This window comes from Protopterus annectens, chromosome 3.part1 (assembly GCF_019279795.1).
Source record: "Protopterus annectens isolate FY-2018-M chromosome 3.part1, PAN1.0, whole genome shotgun sequence".
Classification (NCBI taxonomy): domain Eukaryota; kingdom Metazoa; phylum Chordata; order Ceratodontiformes; family Protopteridae; genus Protopterus; species Protopterus annectens.
Genome location: NC_056732.1, coordinates 1,670,528,342 through 1,670,553,419, shown reverse-complemented (window position 1 = coordinate 1,670,553,419; position 25,078 = coordinate 1,670,528,342). Strand labels below are relative to the sequence as shown.

The 25,078-nt window shown below is 42.1% G+C and overlaps 1 protein-coding gene across 2 annotated transcripts in view; it reads left to right on the top strand.

The window, feature by feature from the left end:
* The window catches only part of MROH1 (maestro heat like repeat family member 1), a 2,449,684-nt gene that overhangs the window by 2,094,173 nt on the left and 330,433 nt on the right, over window positions 1-25,078 (top strand). For both annotated transcript variants that reach the window (XM_044067698.1, XM_044067696.1), the window contains one exon: window positions 14,051-14,197. In XM_044067698.1, coding sequence (XP_043923633.1) covers window positions 14,051-14,197 — 147 coding nt within the window. The remainder of the gene's footprint in view (window positions 1-14,050; window positions 14,198-25,078) is intronic.

Below are 25,078 nucleotides of genomic sequence, written 5' to 3'. Positions count from 1 at the left end.
GAGCTGATCTGATCATAGATAATTGGAAGAATCTGAATGTTGTGGCTGCTGTATCCGAGAGGCCAGATGAAATAATTTGACAAACTATGGACTGCTCACTGGTGGACTACATCACTGCTGTTAAAAAGGCCTGTAGACTGCTGTTCAGATATGCCCATTTTCCTAACAAAGCATTGTGTGCAGTGGACAGGCTTCAGAAGCATGTGATTTCATCCTCCTCTTTGTCTTGAGAGTGTTAAACTACGTGGTGCATATGCTGAGGTTCAAGGGAGCTGACAGATGAGACAACTCGGGCTTAGGAAGGGGTGCTTGACATTGACTTGAAAACCAGAGTACATTCCACTAAGATCACTGTCTCAGTAGACCATGTACCTTGTTCAGACCAGTGTGGGTTGATCAGTGTGCGTGGCAGGCACAGGACTCGAGGTTTGTTGGTATGTGTAGCTCCATCTCACTGATTTTGCCAAGTACAATGACTAATTTTATGAATGTCTGATATGATGGAACCTTTTTCTTTGGCTGTAATATAAATGATGAAATGGAAGAAGAATGAGTGAGCAAGGGGCACAGAAACTAAGGTTAAAGTGGACTTCCAGGCTTGTCAACATCATTTTCATGGAGTCAGCAGGGCCCATGTCAGCTTTGGTTGAATGCTTCCACCAATCTAATTTTTGCAATTCTAGCAAGGGACACAGAAGAAACAGTGGTTCCAGAACAGTTGTGTGCCCAGAAGAGGAAGTTTTGTTAAGACTAGAGGGGATACCACAGACCTCCTTTTTGAAGGCAGCAACAGTATGCCCCCCCCCCCAAAAAGAGCTTGCTTGCTATGCAGTTGCTCCCTTCTGGAGGCTGTTAAGGGGCCCAGTTGTCCCTGTACTTGAAAGAGTAGTTGACCATCACAAGAACAGGTGAGCAAGGGATGTAATTACATTATCTTCATAACTTCACCCAAACCACAGTCTCAGATGTTCATCATGTTTCACTGTTGCAGTCATGACTGTAGGGTTCTCCCCTGCCGGCAGGCAGACCTCGGTCGGCCAGAATCCCAAAGTCTGGGTCCAGCGTCGGCTGTTTAACCATGCTCCCTGACGTCAGAGCGCCACGAGTACAAAGCTGACAGCCAACGCCATCTTCTCCAGTCTTTCTTGCCGTGCGGTGATAGCAGTTCGCAAGTGCCGTTTGGCTGACTCCTGACGATTTTTTCTGATAAACTTCAGTCCGAAGATTTTCTTTTCCACTCAAAGCTAAGTACCCTGTTGAGGAAACTTTTTTCTTGCTCCACTCCGATGTCAGAAAAAGTTAATAATTGTATTTCATGTGGGAAGCAAATACCTCATAAGGATTTTCATTCTTACTGTATTCCTTGCTTAGGCCCTGACCATGATGTAGCTAGTTGTCGGTTTTGTGCTAGATTCAATCAACGTACAATTAAGCGAAGGTACGATTTTGCTTTTCATTACTTCGGTAGGCGCTTTAACTACAAAATGTCGTCGGATACGGTTCCGGCTACCGGAGTTCACAAATGTCTCAAGGATAAAGGCAGGCCTCTGAGGTCCAAATCTGATGATAGCGCACAAGCGGAGCCAGCTTCAGGTTTGGCCGTCGTCAGTGAGGCGCTTTTGCAGCCCCTGTCGTCGGCCATTTCAGAACCGATGGCCAAAACGGACTCTCATGAGGAGCCAACCAGGCCTTTAAATATTTCTATTGCAGGACCTTCGGACAATGCTCCTTCGGATGGGTCCGGAGCCGCTATGCAGGTACCGACTTCCGAAGGGGTTTTCAGGCCTACTCGGCTTCTAATAAAGGCAAAGCCAAAGACAAAGGTAAAGACTCCTTCTAAATCAAAGACTGCAACACAGGCCTCTTCTGAACCGGCTCCCAAGTCACAGAAACAGTTACTCAAGATGGCGGAGGATTTACTTACTATGATTAGGGGTTCACATCCCCCTCCAGATAAAAGGCCAAGGCAGGATGTTTATTATGATTCCTCTGATCAGGCTTCTGTTTCCACTGTTTCTTCTTCTGACCAGGAATATTCTTTCCCTCCTTATGAGGATTCTGATGCTGAGGAATCCATTCCTTCAGCTTCTCTCCCTGAGGATTTCTCTTTTGGGGATACTTTGCATGAAATGAGGGAAGATTTCCACTGGGAAGGACAGGAGTATTCGGAATCTAAGAAAAGACTGAGGGATTTTCTTCTTCTTCCCCAACATAGACCCCTGGCTGTTCCTCCTGTTTTGGATATTGTGGATGATGCCTTTTCGGAGGCTAACTTAACCCCTGACTCTTTTCCTCCTGCTCCTGTTAAGCCTGAAAGGTATTACAGGGTTCCTGATTCCCACCAGTTTTTATACAAGAACCCTTCTGCTGACCCTGAAACCATTTCTCAGGGTCCTAAGGGAGTTAAGGCCGCTTCTGCCAAAAATCCCATTCCTACTGAAAAGGATTCTTGATCCTTAGAAAGATGGGGCAAAAAGGTGTACACTTCTGCTACTTTGTCCATTAGGGCTTTAAACTGTCAGTTTCATATGCTGAAATACCAGCAATTTCTCTTGTCTGTTTTAAAACAAAAGCTTACTTCCATTTCTGCCTGTGCAGATGCTAAGGAATTACATGACTTATTGCATGCCACTGAACAAGTTGGGAAGCATGGTTTACACTGTGGATTTGATGCCTTGGAGGCTTCTTGTAGGGCTGCGGCCTCTGGCACAGTCATTAAAAGGCATGCTTGGCTAAAGGAACAAAATTTGCCTGAACAAGTAAAGGCTAAATTATTGGATGCTCCTGTTCAGCATAATGTTTTGTTTGGATCAAAAGCTGAAGAGGTGATTAAAAAGATGGAGGATAAGGCGAAATCCATGCAGACAGTTAAAGATTTCTTACAGGTGCAGCCACCTAGATTTAGCAGGAATTGGCCTTCAAAAAATTGGTCCTTTCCCACTTCAGACAGGCCTCAGAGGGGTAGATATAGACGCTCCAGAGGAAGGCCTCAAACACAAGCCTCTTATAGACCAAGACAGTGGACTGCTTCCACCCCTAGGGGAGGAGAGGACAGGTCACAAACTCAAAGGAAACAAACTCAATTACTCCCTCTGTTGGGCTACAGGAACTTCTTGCGTGGAAGCCCCTCTCGGAGGAAAACTCTGTCTTTTTTATCAAAATTGGACTCAAATAACCCAAGACAAGTGGGTTTTGGATGTGGTTTTAAGAGGTTACAAATTCCATTTTCATACCTTGCCAAGGCCAAGCGGATGGCCAGACCTTCCAAAGCATCAATGGATGGATGCCTTAAACCTGGTGGAAGCTCTTTTTGCTATGAATGCCATAGAACTGGTTCCACTGTCAGAGATGGGAAAAGGTTTTTACTCAAGGTTCTTTCTAGTCCCAAGGAAGCAAAACTCATGGAGACCCATTCTGGATCTGTCGGTCTTGAACACCTTCCTAGAGATTCCAAAATTCAAGATGCTTACTCTACAGCAGCTACTTCCAATGCTGTCCAAAGATGCATGGATGGTAACTTTGGATTTAAAGGAGGCATATTTACACATTCCCATCAGGCAGGATCGCAGAAAATACCTCAGGTTCAAGGCCGGATCGAGGCACTTTCAATTCTCTGCGCTGCCCTTTGGATTGTCTACTGCACCCAGGGTCTTCACCAAATGCCTGGCTCCAGTAGTAGCTTACTGCAGACTCAAGGGAATTCAAATTTACCCTTATCTGGACGATTGTCTAATTCAGGCAGACAGCAAGGATGTCTTACTCCAGCATCTAGAATTTGTACAGAACCTCCTCAAGTTCCTGGGATTCTCTGTAAACATAAAAAAAGTCAAATTTGACACCATCACAACAGATAACTTTTCTGGGTGCTCTTCTAAACACCACAACCCAGATGGCATTTCTGACATCCGAAAAACAATTACAGCTGGCTTCAACTTTCAAAACCTTGGCAACTTTAACTCAACTATCTGCAAGGAAATTCCTGCAGGCTTTGGGTTACATGGCCTCCTGCATCCTTCTCATACCATATGCAAGACTACACATGAGGAAAATACAGTGGTACCTAAAAAGTGTATGGTCTCAGCATTGCCACAGTTTAGACATACTGATCTCCGTCCTTCCTTGCCTTCAAAAGGAATTTCTTTGGTGGTCCAGGACGTGCTCTAAACAAAGGGAAACCCTTCTGTCTGCCTCCTGCCACTCAGATTCTAACCACGGATGCCTCAGATTATGCTTGGGGAGCCCATTTCAAGGGCAACTGTCTGCAGGGCCTTTGGACAAAGGATCAGAGGCACCTGCATATCAATTTAAAGGAAATGTTAGCCGTTCAAAAAGCTCTATTGGCCTTCAGGAATCTTTTACAACCAGGACAACTACTAATATGGACAGACAACACCACAGTTCTGTGGTACATAAACAAGCAAGGGGGATCTCATTCCTACCCCCTTTGCAGACTAGCCATGGATCTATGGAACACAGCTCTAGCTTGCAATCTGGATCTTCAAGCTCAGTTTCTACCAGGGAAACAAAACTTCCTGGCAGACAGTCTGAGCAGAAACCTTTCGGATCCACACGAATGAATGCTGGACACCAAAATATTCAGGATGATAACAGCAGTCTGGGGATGTCCTCACATAGACCTCTTTGCATCCCATCTCAATCATCAACTACAGAATTTTTGAACCAGGACTTTCCACAGAGAAGCTTGGAAAGTGGATGCCCTGTCATTCAGTTGGAGGAACCTCTCGGGATATGCCTTTCCGCCTCTTCCTCTTCTTCCACGGGTCTTATTGAAGATAAAACAGGACAAGCCCAAGATGATAATCTTGCTGGCTCCAAATTGGCCTTGGCAGTTTTGGTATCCAACTCTAAAAAAACCTATGCCTGGAGCCCCCTTGGGTTTTACCTCAGTCTCCGAACCTTCTGTCCCAACATCAGGGTCAGGTTCTACACTCTCATGTCAGAACTCTCTGCCTGGTGGCCTGGTTAATCCAGGGCCTTTGATTTCTTCTTTCCTACCCAAGCAGGTTATGGATGTCATTTTAGAAGCCAGACATCCTAGCACTAGAAAATCTTATGCAGGAAAATGGAAAAGATTTTGTTCCTGGATGCAGGCTCAGGATTCTGATCCTCTTCTTCCTAACATTACTTTAATTTTACTTTAGTTGAGAGATCTCTTACATAAGGGTCTCTCTTTCTCTTCCATTAAGTTACATGCCTCTGCTATTTCTGCTCATTATAATACAGACCCTCCCATCTTTTCCCACCAGCTCATGAGACAGTTTCTCAGAGGAGCTAAGAACTTAAGACCTCCTAGATCTCCTCCCATTCCTGCTTGGGATCTCAACTATGTTTTGGAAAAACTAACCTTGCCTCCTTTTGAGCCTGCTGCCTCTTCTGACATCAAGTTTTTATCTTGGAAGACAGCTATTCTGTTAGCCCTAACCTCTGCCAGGAGAGTTTCAGAGTTACAAGCTCTTATGGCTGTGGAACCTTATATTATTTTTCATCAAGACAGGGTATCTTTGAAGACTAATCCTACTTTCATGCCTAAGGTGGTTTCCAAAGTGGCTTTAAATCAAACTATCCACTTGCCAACCTTTTTCCCCACTCCTCAAAATAAAGGGGAAAGGATCTTACATTCCTTGGATGTACACAGACAACTACGTTTTTACCTGGACAGAACCAAGGACATTAGAAAATCAGAACAATTGTTTGTTTCTTATGCTTCAAGTTCCCAAGGTAAAGCCATTTCAAAACAGACCATTTCTAAATGGATTGCTCATGGAATCAGATTTTGTTATTCACACCATGGAAAGCAAATCCCAGGGAGTATACGGACTCATTCCACCAGAGCTGCTGCCACTTCTGCGGCCTTCCTCAGGGGAGTTCCTACCAAAAACATTTTGGAAGCTGCAACTTGGAGTTCAGTGCATACTTTTTCTAAGCACTACAGTCTACCTCTCTACTCTAAGTCTAGGGCAGGCTTTGCCTCTGCAGTCTTGCAGGACCTTTTAGCCGCCCCTTCTTCTTTATGACCACCTCCCTTTCTTTCAGCTTTGGGATTCTACCCTACAGTCATGACTGCAACTGTGAAACACGATGAACATAGTACAGTTGTGTGCACCTACCATAAATGTAGATGTTCGAGTGTCTTCACTGTTGCAGTCTGGGTTTCCCCCCCTCCTGTCCCCTCTTGTTTTTACTTTTGTGTAGTTCCTTTTTTCACCATTCTTCTGAGGTGTATTTGCATAGGTTATAGGACCTTTTTCATTTTGGGACTCCTGACATCTGAGGCAAGAAAAACTGGAGAAGATGGCGTTGGCTGTCAGCTTTGTACTCCTGGCGCTCTGACGTCAGGGAGCATGGTTGAACAGTCGACGCCGGACCCAGACTTTGGGATTCTGGCCGACCGAGGGCTGCCTGCTGGCAGGGGAGAACCCTACAGTCATGACTGCAACAGTGAAGACACTTGAACATCTACATTTATGGTAGGTGTACACAACTGTACTTTTCTGCCATAAGTAGCTTGTCAGAAGACAGCTTTGAGATTAAAGGTACAAAGCCTGCTTATAAAAACAGGTATCCAATGTGTCCTGGAAGATCAGAAATGATGGGCTTTTACATGAGGTGCTTTTTAGTCCCCCTCCACCCCCCACCAAAAAAAAAAAGACAAAGGATGTCAGGTCAGTATAATATATGGTAGAACTTTGTAGTCAAATTGTCATACTCTGTATGCATCAGACAGTTGCATCAGTCTGATACAGGCAAATGACCCAGGAGAACATCAAGTGTCTAACATCACTTTTATCCTTTAAACTTTTTTTTTTTTTTTTTTAATGGGCAAGGACCCCCCCCCCCAAAGTTACATATATCTGTATATATCTATCTGTATCTATAGATATAGATCAACTCCAAAATTATCATACCTTAGAGAAAAAGGAGTATTCTAAGAAATGGCAATCTCAGTCTAGGTATACATGTGTCTGCATTTTTGGTGCTGACATTCCTAGTATTGCATTAATAATTCTCAGCATTTCAAATGCATTTATTTATGTATGTCTTTGTTATCTGTATTATACCCAGTATGTCAGTGGCCTATTTTTAGGGGAGACCCGAGGTGATACTTGTATTGACTAGTGGGAAATTTCAGCAGGGCGGTAGGAAACGTCTTGTACTCTTGTTCTGACAAGTGCATTTGTATAGGACAGTTGATTGTGATATGATGATAGAGCTAAAAAAAAAAAAAAAAAAAAAAAAAATAACTGTTGTGTGAGGTTGTATGAACAGCTGATTCATGATCAGATCATCAAGAACCTCAGTACCCCTTATTAAGCGCAATCTGGATAACTGGCTGGGAAACAGAAGATACACCCGTGGTATTCCACCTGTGTCCCTGCTGGAAAGGGGCATCAGGTGCTGACATGTCTAAACATGGGCTAAACTCCTGGCTAAGCTTATAAGGGCCTCAAGGCCAATAGCTAGTAACTTCCTAAGATGCTATAATAAGATGCAGTAAGGAATAAAAGGAAAAAAGTAGATTGGGCGTAACAGTATGGCTTTTGGTACAGTATTAGTAGCACTGTTTATATGAAAGCTGTTATTAGCATTGCTTGCACACAAATATATGCACCAGTGTGTACTTATCCAAAGAGAAAAACAGACATGGAAGAGCTCTCCGATCTTGTAGCCCAGCAGGTATGACCCTAGCCCTGAGTAGCATTCTGCCATCTCCCAGAATGATACCGCAGTACAAGGACAAAATGATTGACTTCAACAATTGGCTAAGCTTCTGGTGTCAGTCTAAGGGGATCCAGTATCTGTCTGCTTGGGATGACATGGTTGACAGACCACGATGCTTTGCCACAGATAGCCTGCACCTGTCACCCCTGGGATCACGGATACTGGCTAAGGCTCTTGCTGCCCCTATAGTGCCTTTTTAATTCACCACCATAACAGGAACAGGCAAGCAAAAACTGAGGGTAATGCTTCTCAATGCTAGAAGTCTAAATCTCAAAATGCACTCACTCAAGGCACTCCTTAAAATGGAGAACATCGATATCTGTGTAGTGACTGAGACCTGGTTCAAGGCTCCAGAGAGCACCCCTGCACTACCAGGCTATAACTCATACCACACTTTTCGGCCATGTAACCTGAACTGAAACACCAAAGGGTGGAGATGTGTCCATATTCATTAAGGATATCCACATCTCTAGGCTAGTTGCTCAGCATAATGCATCCGAGGTTATCCAAGTGCAACTAACTTTGGGCAAAACTGCAATCCAAATTGTAGCTTGCTACAGATCCCCCACCATGCCCCAGGATTCCCACTCCTCTTTTCTTGATGTACTGGAAAATATTAGGGTTCAACCAAACACCCTAATGATGGGCGACTTCAACCACCCCACCGTTAACTGGGAAAAACTCGTGTACCAAACTCCTTAGCTCAACTCTTTCTGGAATTCATAAACTCCAATGCCCTAGATCAACTTATCCACACCCCCACCAGGGGCAACAATATTCCAGACCTAGTCATTACCAACATGAGTGACTGGTGTTCCACACCTGAAGTCAACTCCTCGTTGGTCAGATCCGACCATAAACTTATCACCCTTGATATCCACATCCCACCCCCACCCCTCATTAAGGAAACCACAGTAAAACATTTCTCCAAAGCCAACTTCATGCTTCTTAAGACAGAAGTGGTGAACTTCATGACACCCATGCAGATGAACAATACAGTTACAACTGCTGAATCCTACACAAATGCACTCTATAAGCACTTACACAAGTGCATGGATCGTGCTATCCCAAACAGAACCAAGACGTTATCCTCCAAAAAAAGGAAGCCAATCTGGTGGTCCCCTGCCATAAACAAACTGTACAACAGAAGGAAGAAACTGTTGCAAAAGAGAGTAAAATCCCATGAGTGGAGGAGCTCCCTGGTCAGCCTCAGTAAGAAGCTGAGATCCCTTATAACATCCTCCAAAGCTAGCTACAAAAAAAAAAAAATCGCCACTAATTCCAAGGACAACCACAAAGCATTCTCTAGCTATGTCAAGAATCTAGATGGCAGCACCAAGATCTGCTCTGAGTTACAGCACAAAGGCATGAAAATACAGAACCAACTGATATTGCCAACATCCTGGCAGATCGGTTCAGTGCTAACTTTACCCTCCTCTCACCCCCTAAAGGGCCCATATCTATACAGGAAGAATGCAGTGTCCCTGTAATCACAACTACGCAGGTAAAATTTGCACTCTCTAAAGCCAAAAACACAGCATCCATGAGACCTGACAACATCCCAGGCTGCATTTTACACAAACTTCAGAACGAACTGGCTCCCCACTTAAGCACCATGTTCAATAATAGCCTAGCATCAGGCTTTGTGCCTGCTGAATGGCGCACAGCAGCAGTTATCCCACTCCACAAAGGGGGAGCCACCACTGTTCCCGGGAATTATCAATCTGTTAGCTTGACGAGCCTGGTCTGCAAGGCCATGGAACGTATCATCATGGAACTCATAAACAAAGACATTGGTAACCTCCAAACTCTGGATCCCACCCAGTTCAGGTTTGTGAAAGGCAGATCATGCATCCTGAACCTGATCGACTTCTTTGAGGCAGTCACCAAAGCCGTGGATGAGGGTAAGGTGGTTCACACAGCCTATCTTGACCTTTCCAAGGCTTTCAACACCATCCCCCATTCTGGAATTATAACTAAACTCACTAAACTAGGTATAAATCCCTACGTCACAAGATGGGTTGCCAACTGGCTCACTGACAGAACCACACTGTAAAAGTTGCAGACTCCAAATCTGACCTCAAAGCAGTGACAAGTGGAGTATCACAGAGTTCCGTCCTGGGACCTCTCCTGTTTGGTATCTACTTCTCTGAAGTACAGGCTAACACAGGAGGCCTCTGGCTAATGAAGTTCCTGGATGACTGCAAACTAGGAGCCATAGTCAAGTCTCAAAGTGATGTGGACATTCTACAGAAGGGCCTCACTGAGACAGATGCCTGGTGTCAGACCCATGGCCTCAAGCTCAATGCCAAAATTGCCATCCCCTTTGGTAAAAACTCTGTACCCATGAACTACCACATAGACAGCAATCTACTTAACACCGAATGTGTGATAAGAGACCTTGGGACCCAGGTGGACAGTAGTCTCTCCTTTGATAGTCACATCGCCACAGTAGTCAGGAATTCCTTTTACATGGCACACCTCATCATAAAAGGGTTCTCATCCAGGAAAAAAGAGGTCATTGTTCCCCTCTACTCGTCACTCATTAGACCCATTATAGAGTACAACGCCCCTTTTGGAATGTACCTCACAAGACATCTGCAGCAGCTGGAAAGGCCACAGAAGTACCTCACAAAGAGGATTACTGACCTCATACAAATGCCCTACACTGACTGCCTCAAAAAACTCCAGCTTTACTCCGTAGCATATCGCCTACTCCGAGGTGATCTCTGCCTAACATATAAAGCTATGTCAAACCCAGAGCTGTTGGACATGCTACACCTAAAGAAGTTCCAATCCCTCCGAGCTACACGCTCTAGGGACCTAAACCTTGTCACCACAATAAACAGGACATGCTGGAGGGATAGATTCCTGTCCCAGAGACTTCTTATACTCTGCAGCAAGCTACCCATCTATGTCAAGCAAAGTTCTTCATTAGCACTCTTCAAGAAAAATCTTGATGAGTGGATGGGAAATAGGAAATACACCCGGGGATCACTTCTGTGTCTCTGCTGGCACAGGAAAATAACTTTCTTGGGTGGCGTAAGCTATGGAACCTTGCTTGCTAGGCTTACGTAGGCCCTTGGGGCCAATAGCCTAGTACCTACCTATGAACCTATAAGAGACTACTAAACAAAAGAAAAATTGTCTGTGTATCACTGTGAGATTTGCAGTATGTTGACATATTGAGACAGGCTTTGCATAGTTTTAATTGTGTTGGAGATGGTTATCTGAAAAACTCTGGACTAGTGAAAGTGTTTACATCAGTAAGGAGGCCACCCTGGATCACAGGACAAGCTGTAAATTAGGTAAGGTTTCTGATTTTATAGAGGTGTTGTGCACACACATTTTCCTACCTGAAGGGAGAAGGGGGCATTTGTTCTGAATGGCTCAGCACCACACAAAAAGGTGCACATCTTAAATGCATTCTATAAAATGTTTAAATGTATTACCAGTACCTAGTTATAGCTAACTCGCCATGTAGTCTGCGGCAGTCTTTGAATCAGTGAATAACAAGGAGAAAACCGTCAACATCCCTGTATGTTAAACAAATTACTGAGATCCAGTAGTGAATTAAGTGCACCATGGGCCCTTCCTACACATTTATTTTACAGGACCATGAGTAAATACACTTGTTTTTTATATTTACCTTTTTGATAGTTTTGAATGTGTACTTGTCTTTCATATTGTTTTAAATTATATTTTCTGTTTAATAAATAAGTATAATAAAGCAAAGTCGGTGTGTTTTAAGTTTGCATTCTTGGACATTTCTTCAGCAAAAAATGAAACAGAAGTTACAGATAATAAAATTGCCCGTTTCAGAACATTTACCATAAAGGACTTGTTCAATTGCTGTCATTATAACCTTCAACCTTTTAGCAGAAGAATCAAAGACTGAGCCAAAAAATCATTGGAGATGAAGCCCAAAAACATAGACCAATTCTAAATATTGCTCTTGTATATGTAGAAAGTTGCTAGAGTAGCAGGCTTTGCATTAGCATTCATTTCCTAAAGGACAGGAAGTCATAAACTCAAACTACAGTTCTCAACAGTTTGCCAGAAAACCACAGAAATCACAAAGAGCAGACCAATAATATGAGCCAAAATCAGGGACATTCTGCAAACGCGGGGCATTTGAAATCTATGTAGACAGCTGCTCATTCGCCAGCTACCCCTGCCCACCACAAAGTACTCTGTCATTTCAAAGGTCCAAAATCAAAGACCAGTTGTAAATTCTGCTCTTATACACTTAGCCACTAGTATAACAGGTTTTGTACTAGCATGCATTTTCCAGAAATATGGAATCTGAACCTATCTGCTATTATTTAATGACTGCAGTCTTCAGTGATTTGCTGTAAAACCACAAATTTCATAAGGAACAAACCAAAAATGAGTCAAAATCAGGGGACATTCTACACAATCAAGGAAGGATAGTGGAGAGGTATGCACTGCAGTCCTCAACAGTTTGTCAGAACACCACAAATCCTATCAGGAAAATGCCAAAAATATAAAGCAAAGCAGATCACAGCTTTGAAATTAGTGAGCATAGCTATCAAATAAGCAAACATCTGGCAATGTGTTTGCAAAGGGTTTTACAGTACAATAACAAAATTTGGTAATTAGTGAAGCTTGAGTAATACATCTTTAGCTATGTGCAGTAGTATGCAGGCATGCTATAATTAGCTGTTCACAGCTATCAGAGGTTGAAGACCGTAGTAAGAGAAGAACATTCATTGGTCCTTTCCAGTTCCATTTTCTAAAACATCTGCTTGATTTCCAGGTCAGATAAAAGAAGGAATAAAAAAAAAAATTGCCTCACTCCAGAGCAGCTGCTTCCCCAGTCAGCAATAATCCTTTACTGCTTAATAGTCATGGGTTTCTGCTTTGGCAAGGAACAGTCAACCCATGAATTGATGGGTAAGTGCACATAACCAGTCATCAACCATCTATGGCATTGCAACTAAGGATCCTTTTTATAGCAGGCCATTTGCCAATTTTTGTAAGAAATGTGGAAGAAAGGTAAAATAAAAAGGCAAACAACCTGTGGCATTTCTCTTCTATTCTGGCAATGGCCTTCTCGAAGTTATGAGCCCTGAATGGCTACCTAAATTTGGCTGTATTGTAATCTTCCATTGGTGAGATCCTGGACCCATTCTTGTACAGTCACTTCATTAGGCATTTAACACAGGGTCACACATTTAAAAGGGCAGTGAAGGCTGATGATGTAAGAAATTAGCATATCTGTCCTAGTAAACATGGATTCATGCAGTAGTGCTACAAAAGTAGCTGTAATGAAAAGGAGCAAATCAGCTGTATATTTAATATTTTTCTACATACTTACTCAGCTAGGTTTTCCATTTTATTTATCACATTCCATGTGTGACTTCCATTGATGTGGCCTTCAGCTGCAGTGTTCTGTTATTTCATTTGTTTCATATCAGTGCAACCATAGGTATATGAAAAGTGTTCAAGTGACCAGCTTCTTCATAAGTAGTAAGGTACAGGTGTGCAGTTTAAGTGTTAAACATTTCCATTTTAAGTAGGCATCAAGTGAAAGAACCTGCAAAGTCAGCTGACAGCAGTAAAATATGGCAACACTACAAATGACTTCTAATGCTTTGTTCTTTTGTTTAGAGAAGGCTGGAAGTCACTCATGGTTATCATGCAAGTCAGAGAGTGTTGTATGTTACAGACCTTTGTTACACTGATACTGTAGACCCAGAGCTGCTTGCTTTTAATAGCAACTTTTGTTACTACTCAAAGCAGCAGAAATGTTGCTTACTGTTTAGTACTTAAAGGTGCAAACCTTGAGATATGAGTTCGAATCTTAGGTTTACCACTGGCACTTTGTTTTACATGGAGACTAGTGTCTTCCATAAAAAAGTGTGTGCGCCTCTGTGTATCTGTATGGGTCTACCTAACTTGATCTAATGCTCATAATATTGACATGAAAAACATCTAAAACAAAATATTGACACATCTGTGTTATAGCAGGGAAGGGTAGGTGACCTCTCTGTGATGAACTTCAATCTTCGAGTTTGTATATTTAAGCTGCAGGGTTGTGATGTGATCGCCCCCGCAGGGGGGGAGGGTTGCATTAGGTGCGTGACCCTGCAAAAAACATTGGTTTTAGATGCGCTTATGTTAGCATAAGTTGATATTTTTGTTTTTAGATACTTTTTGTTACATATTTTTAATATCACTATTAGCATATATATGAGGAAAAAATCAGTTTGGCCTAAATCCTGTGTTTCTGGTACATTATTGAGTTACCTGATTTGTAACTGATGATATTTTCTAATTCTTTCAGCTCCTAAGTAACCACGTTGTGTCTGAGCTGATGCTGCTGGATGTAGTACTGCATAGCATTATGGGAAAGCTTGTGGATTCATCCTGTACTGTCCGTATGCTGGCAATCCGAGGTCTTGGAAACATTGCTATTGGATCTCCAGAAAAGGTTAGTGAAGGGGCTGTAAATGTGCTTGTTTCATGTATATGTGTTATCTGAATTTAACAAACTGGGGACAACAGGTTGAATGGTAACTTCTCAATCTTTTTGTACTAATTCTGCACCTCTGGTCAACCACTTGCAGTTTCCCTCTCCCTCCCATCAGCATGCTGACAGGTTAGAAATGGCATGTGTCTTCACCAGGTTTTTCTACTTTTTCTAGTCAAGCATACCCAGCACAAATTACCACTCGTGATGTGCATCATAGCTTTCATTTTCTGTAATAGTCACCCATTCAGCATAACATGCAGCTTGATGTCCTAGTATTTGTTCTTTTTACTTTCACTTCCAGTCTAGAGGCAGCATATTTGTCACTTCTCATCAGTGTAACTGGAATAATTAATTGACTCCCAATTTTATATTATTTTACAAAAATCTGATCTATCACATCCTTCTGTCTCATTAGATCCAGCTTTCACTTTTATTTTCACAAATGTATTTAGGAAGGTTTCACAAGCATGAATCACTGCAGTGGTGGTGCTGCGGTAGCGTTGTCGCCTCACAGTAAGACGTCCTGTTTGATTCTCAGCTAAAGCGTCTTCTGTGTGGAGACATGCGTGAATGGACGTACCTTCGTTGAAGGTTGTGCGTCAGGGCTGGCAACTCTGCACGTAAAAATCTGCTGCCAATCATTAGTGGACCGGAGTTCTGATGTGGCGACCCCTAACCGGGAAAAGCCGAAAGACGCAACAACCTTCAAGCAACTTACTAAAACTTTTTTTTCAAGAATTAAGTTGTTATATGTATTATTACCATGTGAAGAAAAAAGTAATGCATATTGTCACAATTCCAGAATAATTTTTCCTACATAGTCTGTCTTTGTTGCTGAACCATTTCTGCGTAAAGTAAAAGTACGGCTGATGCATACCTGGCTAGGTTAAACATGCAAAGAAATTACTGTATATAGGGAAGCCATCTCTTTAAGTCAAAGGTTAACTATGTGTTTTCTAAACCAATACTGTAGTTTACATGGACATAAAATTATTTTTTATATTTATTTTCAAATATCAGACATTTTTGTACATGCACAGATTTTGCCTCTTCTGAAAACAGTAATAACAGAGTAGTTAATAAATATTACTAACTTAAAAGTAACAGCTGTGTATCCCAGTTTACAGACTTTTGAAACAAACAAAATGTATTCAAACTCTACAAGTACGGTCCAATCAGTAAATTCATAAACTGTAATTATCTCTATCATGATCTGCCAGTTTCAACTCAAGAGTTTCATCAAGTAAGAAATATTTTTTCAAGCACATTATTTCAGTTTTATCTCGAGGCATTATTGATGCACCTTGAATTCAGTTACTACGAAGTTCCAACTCAGGATAAAAAGAAAAATAAAGAGAGAAAATACATACATTAATATTTTACAAGGATCTTCAACCATTCAGATTTATTCAAGTAATTTTAATGTTCTTGTTTCTAATCATACCAGGTAGTACAGTCGACATTGACTATTCACCCAGTCCTCTGGTTGTTTACAAGTCATATACCCCTGTTTTTGTGCTTAATAACTTCACATGGATTGTATAAGCCTGTCCAACCATTTTCGTCAGGGTATATGCAAAAGCATTACTTTCTCAGTTAAATCCATACCCCCCATTAATCCCTGACAGTCCCGTTCACCTTTCTTAATTCTGTGATATTTTAGTCTTTCTTTTCCCCACGTTTGGGTCAGCCACACAAACTACTACAAATTTTTTTGCTAAATAGCCTTGGAAATATTATCAGATGTCATCATTGTACCATTCCACCACACTTACAACGGAGCCATGAACAAGGGCTTACACATCAGGTGTGTGAGTGTGTGAGCGTGAGCGTGTGTGTGTGTGTGTGTGTGTGTATGTGGTGGAGGTGGGGCATGTGTGTGGTGGTGGTGGCAGGGCATGTGTGTGTGGTGGTGGTGGGGTGCGCATGTGTGTGAGGTGATGGTAGCGGGGGTGTGGGTGGGTGTATGGCGGTGGAGGGGGGGTGTGGGTGGGTGTGGTGGTGGGCGATGCCCATGTGTGTGTGGTGGAGGGATGCCCGTGTGTGTGTGGTGGTGGTGGGGCTGCATATGTGTGTGTATGGTGGGGGGTGCATGTGTGTATTTATGCAGAGGTGTGAGTGGCCCTGGGTGCATGTGTGATTGTGTGTCTGCCTGGTTGGTTGCTGTACGGGCAGTTAGTTTGGGGGTACGTAGGGTAGGGGTGTGTGTGCATGTATGGTGATGGGTGGTGTGCATGTGTGTGGTGGGGGGATGCGTATGTGTATGGTGGGGGGTGCATGTGTGTATTTATGCAGAGGGATGAGTGGCCTCGGGTGCATGTGTTTGTGACTGTGTGTCTGGTTGGTTGGAGTATGGGCGGATAATTTGGAGATAGTTTGGCTGGGGGTGTGTGTGTGTGTGCTGGCATGTAGGTGAATGGGTGAGTGAGTCTGAGAGTGCAGTTAGGTGAGCTGTGTATGTAAGAATGTAGGTGGGAGGGCTGTCATACTTTCACAACTCTCCTAGACTATTGAGCAAATCCTGCTCTATTGAGGAGGGGTGGGAAATACCAGGCACTAGGGAATACTGTACATTGTGCCCTAAAGGCACTTAAAAAGATTCAAGCCCTGTGCTATTGGCATTCCAAACAGCTCCTTAACCCTGTGCACTACCACTGGACACCAGGGATTCTCTTACATATACATATTATTATTGCATCTTGATGAAAAAAAGTTAAAGCAAAAGTGGGGGGGGAGTTATGATCCCTGTGTCCTCAACACACGCCATCTTAGCAGAGTGTTGGTTCTCTGTCCACCAGGGATCGCCTTATTCTATTATTTTTAACTCTCTCAAAAAATGTTAAAGTAAAAGGGGGGAGGAGTTTCAAAATTGTGTCCTTGACACAGAATGCAGCTTGGCAACTCAGACCGATAGCCAGCTAAATTAGCTGAGAGGTCTTGTGTTCGTGTATTTTTTGAAATATGAAACTCTTTCTGGCATTCTGTGACTGCATTGCTCCACAAGTTATAAGGGACAGGGTATGTATAAGAGGCATTGTGTAAAATTAGGGAGGGATTTAAACTATTACTTGGATTTGCTTAAAAAGTTAATAGAGCAGCAGATCTAGCATCTCAAAACACTTTACAAACAACAACAAGAGTGAAACTTTAAAGTCCAATATTAACTGAGTGTACAAGTCCTTAATTTATATATGTAGAGTCAAGGTTAAGAGATAATCAGAGGCATTAAGTCAATCTTGGGATAAATATGTTTTGTGTGTGTGTAAGAGTGAGTGCATCTGCTAACTCTGTGCATGGGCCCACCACTAGTAACTGGTGCAGGAAAGTGCTAATTTGCACAAGCAGTAGTTATGGGTGATTCAGAGACATGCAGATTAGCTTTTAATGAGGTCTTTCTTCATCGTGGCTAACATGTCTCTAAATTGTATTTTCTGCAGTTGTGGAAATGTCCCCTTTTGGCCGCAGAAGTTTTTTTTTTCTGAGTCCCTGGACAAGTCTTTTGGCTGAGTCAGTGCCTTTTGATTCCTTAGGAAGCCCTGCCTGCTTAGTCCAGTTTTAACACAATCTAGCAAATCCAACTTTTTCCTTCCTCCAAAAACATGTATTCTCAGGCTCGCTTACACCCTCTGATTTTGTCCTTTGTAACAATCTAGTTCTCTTCCATTGGGTCAGACTGCTTAGTTGCAAAACTAACCTCCAGTTTTCTTCAGGTGGTACTTTACAGTCCCCTGTGGCTTCCCAATGTCCCTAGTACAAACTTTCAGCCTCATCCCCTTCAACCAACCACAGTTGTTTGATAAACACATCAGACAGCTCTGTTAAGTTACACGGTTCAACTTAATCATTCCAAGGTACTTTGCAGCCTCTCTCATTTGAGCACTCCGATGCTCTTGGCAGAAGGAGTCGAACCTCACTGCCTGCTCCTTGCTGATTTGCAATGCCACCTTAGCATACCTCTAAATCTTTGTGCATTAAAAATCATAGTCCTGGTCTTTACAAATCATAGCAGAAGGTCAGAAAGTGGAACACTTTATTTACAGTAGAGGGTCTTTTTCCTACTCCCTATATAGCTACTAGAAGGGAGTCTTTTCCATAAGGTCACAAGTCTGATTTTGAGTAAGATCAGTAAGTCTAGGAAGGAGCAAGGTAAAAATCTGAGTGCTAAAATCATAGCACTGTGCCTAAATCACAGGAATTTGAGAGGTGTGCACCTCAGCTTTTTCATATCTATCCAGTTTTCAGACACCATGACTCTCCCACATCACTTGAGGTATGACAATTTCACTTCACTTTAGGCAGTGATTTACGAATTTCACTACTTTAATATAACTCTTAACAGATTTTTACTTTCAGCTGCACTGAGCAACTCAAGGAGGTAAGATTGTTCCAGTACTGTGCTTCATCCATATTCTTTTGTAGCTTTTACAGAATTAACAAGTTTCCATACAGAGAGGTTTTATTTTTGACAGCTTCACATCACAAAGCTATTGTGTGCAGATAAACAGACCGACTGTATGAAACTTTCTTCTTTGGAGTTGCCCATCTTTGTGTGCTTAGAATGTCATGAATAGAAGAATTTTATCAAAATATTTACCACCTAAAACTGAAATGCAGTAAAAATATGTGGAGAATGTATTTTTATTCATGTAGAGTAACAACTGTAACAGATGACACACTGTTGCTTTTGTTTATCCTTTTAGTAGAGTCTAACTCTTTCCGGCCTCAAAGACTTCAGCACTTGCAGATCTGTTTGCCAACAACTGCATTTAAGTTCTTGGAAATTCATATTTGTTTATTATGTTTTACTTATTTTATTTGGAGAAAGAGGTGAAGTTCATAGTAGTCTGAGTCAAATTTATAAAATATTTCTGTATGTGCATTGCCAGAATGTTAGTGGAAAGCTTGCATTTAAAAAATGACAACTATTTAACAAGGCATTCAGCTACTGAAAAAATATTTTCCCACTGCACCCCTTCCCTAAAAGGGCTTTGACCCCTACAGTCCACATGCTAAATATACTAACTTTGTGCTTAGTGGTAGACAGAAAAGTCACTTTCCAGCCAAACTTTCCTTTTACATCAGTGTAGTCCTGTTTTGGAGCTACTGTGGTGGGAATTCATAAAAGTTATGATGAGGGGTACACATAGTTGTAATCTTTATGAATTGCCTCCATAAATACATACATATATATATATGTATATATATATATATATATATATATATATATATATATATATGTGTGTATAATATAAAGATACACACACACACACACACACACACTGCAGAGTGAGGGGTGCAGCCCCCGTAACAGTTTATTTACATTTTGCTTACTTGCCTTTTATAGATTTGTTCTCTAATTTGCAACTGCATGTACTTCAGTTTTAATTTCTGATTTCAGTAATGATGTGAAACTTTTGAATTGTTTAACGTTTTAATTTTGAGAAAATCAAAGATGTATAGTGTGAGGTAAGCAGTGAGTTTAAATCAGTCTTGTAAATGTGCTTATTTACTTTTTACTCCTTTGTTTTTCAAAAAATGAACATTGGTTTATTTTTTGTAAATCATTGATGAAAATCTTACTGGGAAGTTGAACTAGCAGTTATGCGATGTAAAATACCAAATACTGTTGTGTTGAAATCTAAAGTGCTTTAGGCCCCTAAAATATTGTGAATACTTTTAAGGGTGTGACACAAGGTAGCATTTAGAAGATTTATGTTTGTGTTCACTCTCGCTGTTTTATGCAGTCTTGAGTTGATTGTAGCCCAGGTGAAGCTAAAAGATCCCAAGGCACTTCTCAAACAGGCCTTGTGCCTGGCCAGATTTATTTCCCCTAGTAGTAAATATTCCATCTCAGGTCTACCCTGAAAACAAACCGCTAGCTAGTGGGACTAATCCCGTCAACAAAGGATAAATAAAGTAAAAATGTAAACAGCATTCAGTAGAGTGGTTCTGACAAAATAATACTTACCAAAGTTTTCTTTAGCTGGTATTGTCACTTACCACTTTTACTTTATTGACCTTGCCTGCCATTTGATCAGCTGCATTAATGTCCCACATGCAGTAAGATCAACTCACTTTGAGTACTTCATTATGCAAATTATATTACGTGTCATGTCTGGCTGAATTGCAACTTCAGTGCTACTGTTTTATGTCTTGTCCACATGTTGGTTTTCCTTGTGTGTGTGTGTGTGTGTGTGTGTGTGTGTGTGTGTGTGTGTGTGTGTGTGTGTGTGTGTGTGGGGGGGGGGGCATTAATTCATACCATGTTTTTTGAAATGTTCCTCACTTTAGAGTTTCTCATACTAGTGGCAGAGTTGATGTAGAAGCGTACTTCCTTTTTAAGGATGCTTGCTCTTTCTCCATGGTTTTGCAGCTGTGGAATCTGTATAGTTATATGGAGTTGTGCAGGGGAGCTGCCCACCCAAAACATGTTTCTGTATTTTAATACTTCAGTGATTGTGATGCATTAATATAATCACTTCAGTTATTTTTGTGTGTCCTCAATGTTATAACATGAATTCCCTTTACCCTAAGGTTTTCTAGTTTGCAGAATGCATAGTTCTACTTTATTAAAAACTCAGGAAGATTATTTTTTAAATACTTCTGCCATATCCAATCCTGCGTACATACAAAAATGTTGGTGTTCATCATATTGATCACTGCTGCCATACCCTTAGCTGTATGGGTTATATCCTGCAATGAAATATAACAGCTGTACAGCTTCCAAAGCTTCAGGGCACCTTCCATGCATCTGAACTGTCAAGCAGCTTGAGCTGAGCTGACTAAAAGACAAGTTTGGGTGAGAAGCTCTTCAGAGCTTTACTGCCACCAAGAGAGTACACTGCTCCGAGGCTTTCGAGGATTGACAGTTGGCTTCTGTTGGACAGGTAAGTTTCCTTGGCGGGGGGACTACATTTTATAATTTTGTTTATTATTGACACCTTCCCTTTTCTGGAAGGTTATTTTAAAGCTAAGAATTTGTGCTTCAATGGACTTGTCCCAAAGCTGTAATGTCCTTTTAAACAGGAGCACTCTTTTTTTCCTGTCAGTTTAAAAGTTCTTTAAAGTAAATGAAAAATGTTTTTTCTGAGGAGATGGTGTTTGCTTTACTTTGTGGTATGACGAAGTGTTTTAAAGTGCTTTTTATTGTGAATATCTGTAAAAAAGTAACTTTTTTTCACAGCAGAAGGGGTCAGGTTGGCATAATGTTTAAAAGTGCTTATCTCGTAGGCACAAGGTACTCTGATTTTCACCTTTGAGGGAAATTAGCTTTGCTTAAAATGGTCCACAAGGACAGCTAGACTCATATTTATCTATAAAGACTCTCTGTTTTTACTGGCATTTGCTGTTTATTTTCCCTGAGAAAGAAGCACCATTTTCAGCTTGAACATGGAACAGTCTGCAAGTCCCATGGTTGGTCATTCTTCCAGCCACAAAAAGGAAAGGTTAAGCAAACAGCCTTAGCCATCACAGCAGGCTAGCAATTTGCCTGAGCCGCAGGTGGGTGACCCTGCTGTGGCAATTCGTTGTACCTCAGACCACTCATCTTTTACCCCTGATCCCTCTGGTGTGGCACCTACAGCTAGTACAGCCCGGGGGTTATCCATGTTCTCTGTGGATTTTGGGGTTCCCTCAATGGAATTAAAAGATAAAATAAAGGACTGCAAAAAGTTACTGAAAAGCATTCCAGAAGAGCTATATTGGCTTTCTGAAATGTGGCTCTTGTCAGTCCTGGAAATGGAACAGAAAGCTTCTCTGTTTTGTCAAAATAATGTGCTCAACCCTGGGGAAAGTTGCTGCTGGCATTAAATAACACTGCTGGTCCCATTTTTCCTGTCAAAAACAAACTGAAAACTAAGCACGTATGTACTCCTCCTCAGATTTACTTACACAGGAGTAGTTTACTGGGTGTGGCTCAAGGTTTAACTCAAGTAAAGTATTTTCTTGGTTTAAAAAATAGAGGGATACCTGTTTTCCTGCAGAAATTCAAGATTCCGAATCTGGACGGGAAGATGAAGGGATAAGCTACAGGGTTATCTCCTCATTTCTGATTCTGATGCAGAGAGCAGCTCAGATGTTCATCGTGTTTCACTGCTGCACTAATTACACTTGGGTTATCCTGCCGTCAGGCGGGCCCGCAGTCGGCCTGAGTTCCAAAGTCTTGGTCCGGCGTCGGTTGCTGTCGCATCTTCCCTGACGTCAGTGCGCCAGGGGTATATAAGAAGCAGCCGACACCATTTTCTTCAGTCTTTCTTGCCGTGCGGTGCCTGAAGCAAAAGCAGTTCGCAAGTGCCTGTCAGCCAACTCCTGAGATTTCAGATTCGATTTCAGAACCGAAGTCTTCAATAAAGCTAAGTACCCCGTTGGGGAAATTTTTTCTTGCCTCAGACCAATGTCAGAAAAAGTTAATAAATGTATTTCTTGAGGGAAGCAAATACCTCATAAGGATTTTCATTCTTACTGTATTCCATGCCTAGGCCCAGATCACGACATCACTAGTTATTTGTTTTGTGCTAGATTTAACAAACACACTATTAAACATCGGTTTGATTTTGCTCGCCATTACTTTGGGCGAAGGTTTAACTATACAATGCCATCGGAACAATTGACGACCGGAATGCACAAAAAGCGCAAAGATAAGGAAAGGCATCCGAGGCCCAAAACTGACGACGAAGCCTTTTCTAGGCCAGTCGCCGGTTTTCAGTCAGGCTCTTTCGCAGCCCCTGACACCCGCTACCTCAGAACCACAGGCCGTGACCGACTCCCACGTGGAGGTGCCTAGGCCCCTGGAGCCTCAAGGTGTTGGACCAACGGAGATTAACCCTTCAGATGGGTCCGGAGCCACTCAGCAGGCACCAGCTTCTGAGGGTGTTTTCAGGGCTACACAACTTACCATTGCAGCTACAGCCAAGACTAAGCCTTCACTAAAGACAAAGAAACAAGTACAACATTCACCTGGACAGCCCTCCATGCCTAAAGAACAGATGCTCAAGATGGCCAAAGACTTGATACTCTGATCAGGGGTTCCCATCCCCCTCCTGATAAAAGGCCTAGGCAGGATACAGACTATGATTCCTCTGACTAGGTTTCTATTTATTCTGATTCCTCTTCAGACCAGGGATGTTCTTTACCCACTATGAGGATTCTGATGCTGAAGAATCAATTCCTTCAGCCTCTCCTCCTGTGGATTACTCTTTTGGGGAAACTTTACATACAATGAGGGAGCATTTCCATTGGGAGGGCCAGGATTATTCAGAATCCAAGAAAAGGCTCAGAGACTTTCTTTTGCTGCCTCAGCACAGGCCCCTTGCTATTCCGCCAGTGTTGGACATTGTGGAGGATGTGTTCTCTGAATCTAGTTTAAACCCTGATTCTTTACCCCCCGCTCCAGTCAAGCCAGACAGATACTACAGAGTCCATGACTTTCACAAATTTCTTTATAAAAATCCTGTTGCAGACCCAGAAACTATTTCCCAAGGTCCCAAAGGGGTTAAGGCTTCCACGGCTAAGAATCCAGTTCCCTCGGATAGGGACTCTAGTGCATTAGACAGATGGGGAAAGAAAGTTTACACCTCTGCAACTTTAGCAGTGAGGGCTCTAAATTGCCAGTTTCACATGCTTAAGTATCAACAATACTTACTGTCTCAAAACAGAAAATGAGTGCAAATGCAGAACAACCTGACTATAAGGAAATGCAGGATTTATTGCATGCAGCTGAACAAGTGGGAAAGCATACTTTGCAATGTGGTTTTGATTCATTAGAAGCTTCTTGTAGAGCAACAGTTACAGGATGTGTGATTTGAAGGCACGCTTGGTTAAAAGAACAAAGTTTACCAGATCATGTTAAGGCAAAATTATTGGATGCACCTTTGCAGCAAGATAATTTATTTGGTATTAAGGCAGAAGAGGTATTAAAGAAAATGGAGGTTAAGGCAAAATCTATGCAAACAGTGAAGGATTTCTTACAGGTGCCGCCACCACGATTTAGCAGAAATTGGCCTACAAAGAATTGGTCCTTTCCAGTGTCAGAAAGGCCACAAAGAGGCAGATACAGATGCCCAATAGGCAGATCTCAGCCACAAGATTCTTACAGACCACGACAGTGGGGTGCTTCAAATCCAAAACAAGGTGAGGATAAGTAACAACCTTACAGGAAACAGGCCCAATGACTTCCCCCTTCCAATGCCAGACTTTTGCCTTTTGGCAGACCCCTTAGGGGAAACTAGTACTTTTTTCTCAAAACTGGCAAGCAATCACCCAAGACAAATGGGTGCCGAATATTGTGTCTCAAGGTTACAGGTTCCACTTTCACACTTGACCAAGGCTAAAAGGAATGCCAGACCTGCCACAAAATCAATGGGCAGAGGCACAAAAACAAATTACAGCTCTCATGGACATGAGAGCTATTCAAAAAGTACCACAACAGGAAAAAGGACAAGGATTTTACTCAAAACTCTTCCTGGTACCCAGAAAGGACAAAGCCTGGAGACGCATTCTGGACCTTTCCACTCTAAATACTTACCTGGATGTTCCGAAATTCAAAATGCTGATACTACAACAGCTCCTTCCCATGTTGGGCAAGAAAGCTTGGCTTGTAACTTTGGACCTCAAAGAGGCATACCTGCATGTCCCTATTAGACAAAATTGCAGAAGATACCTCAGATTCATAGCTGGTTCAATGCACTACTAGTTCTTTGCACTTCCCTTTGGCTTATCTACTGCACCCAGGGTCTTTACCAAGTGCCTGGCACCAGTAATTCTGTTTTGTAGACAAAGAGGAATTCATTTATATCTATATCTGGATGACTGCCTGATTCAAGCAGAGAGCAAGGACATTCT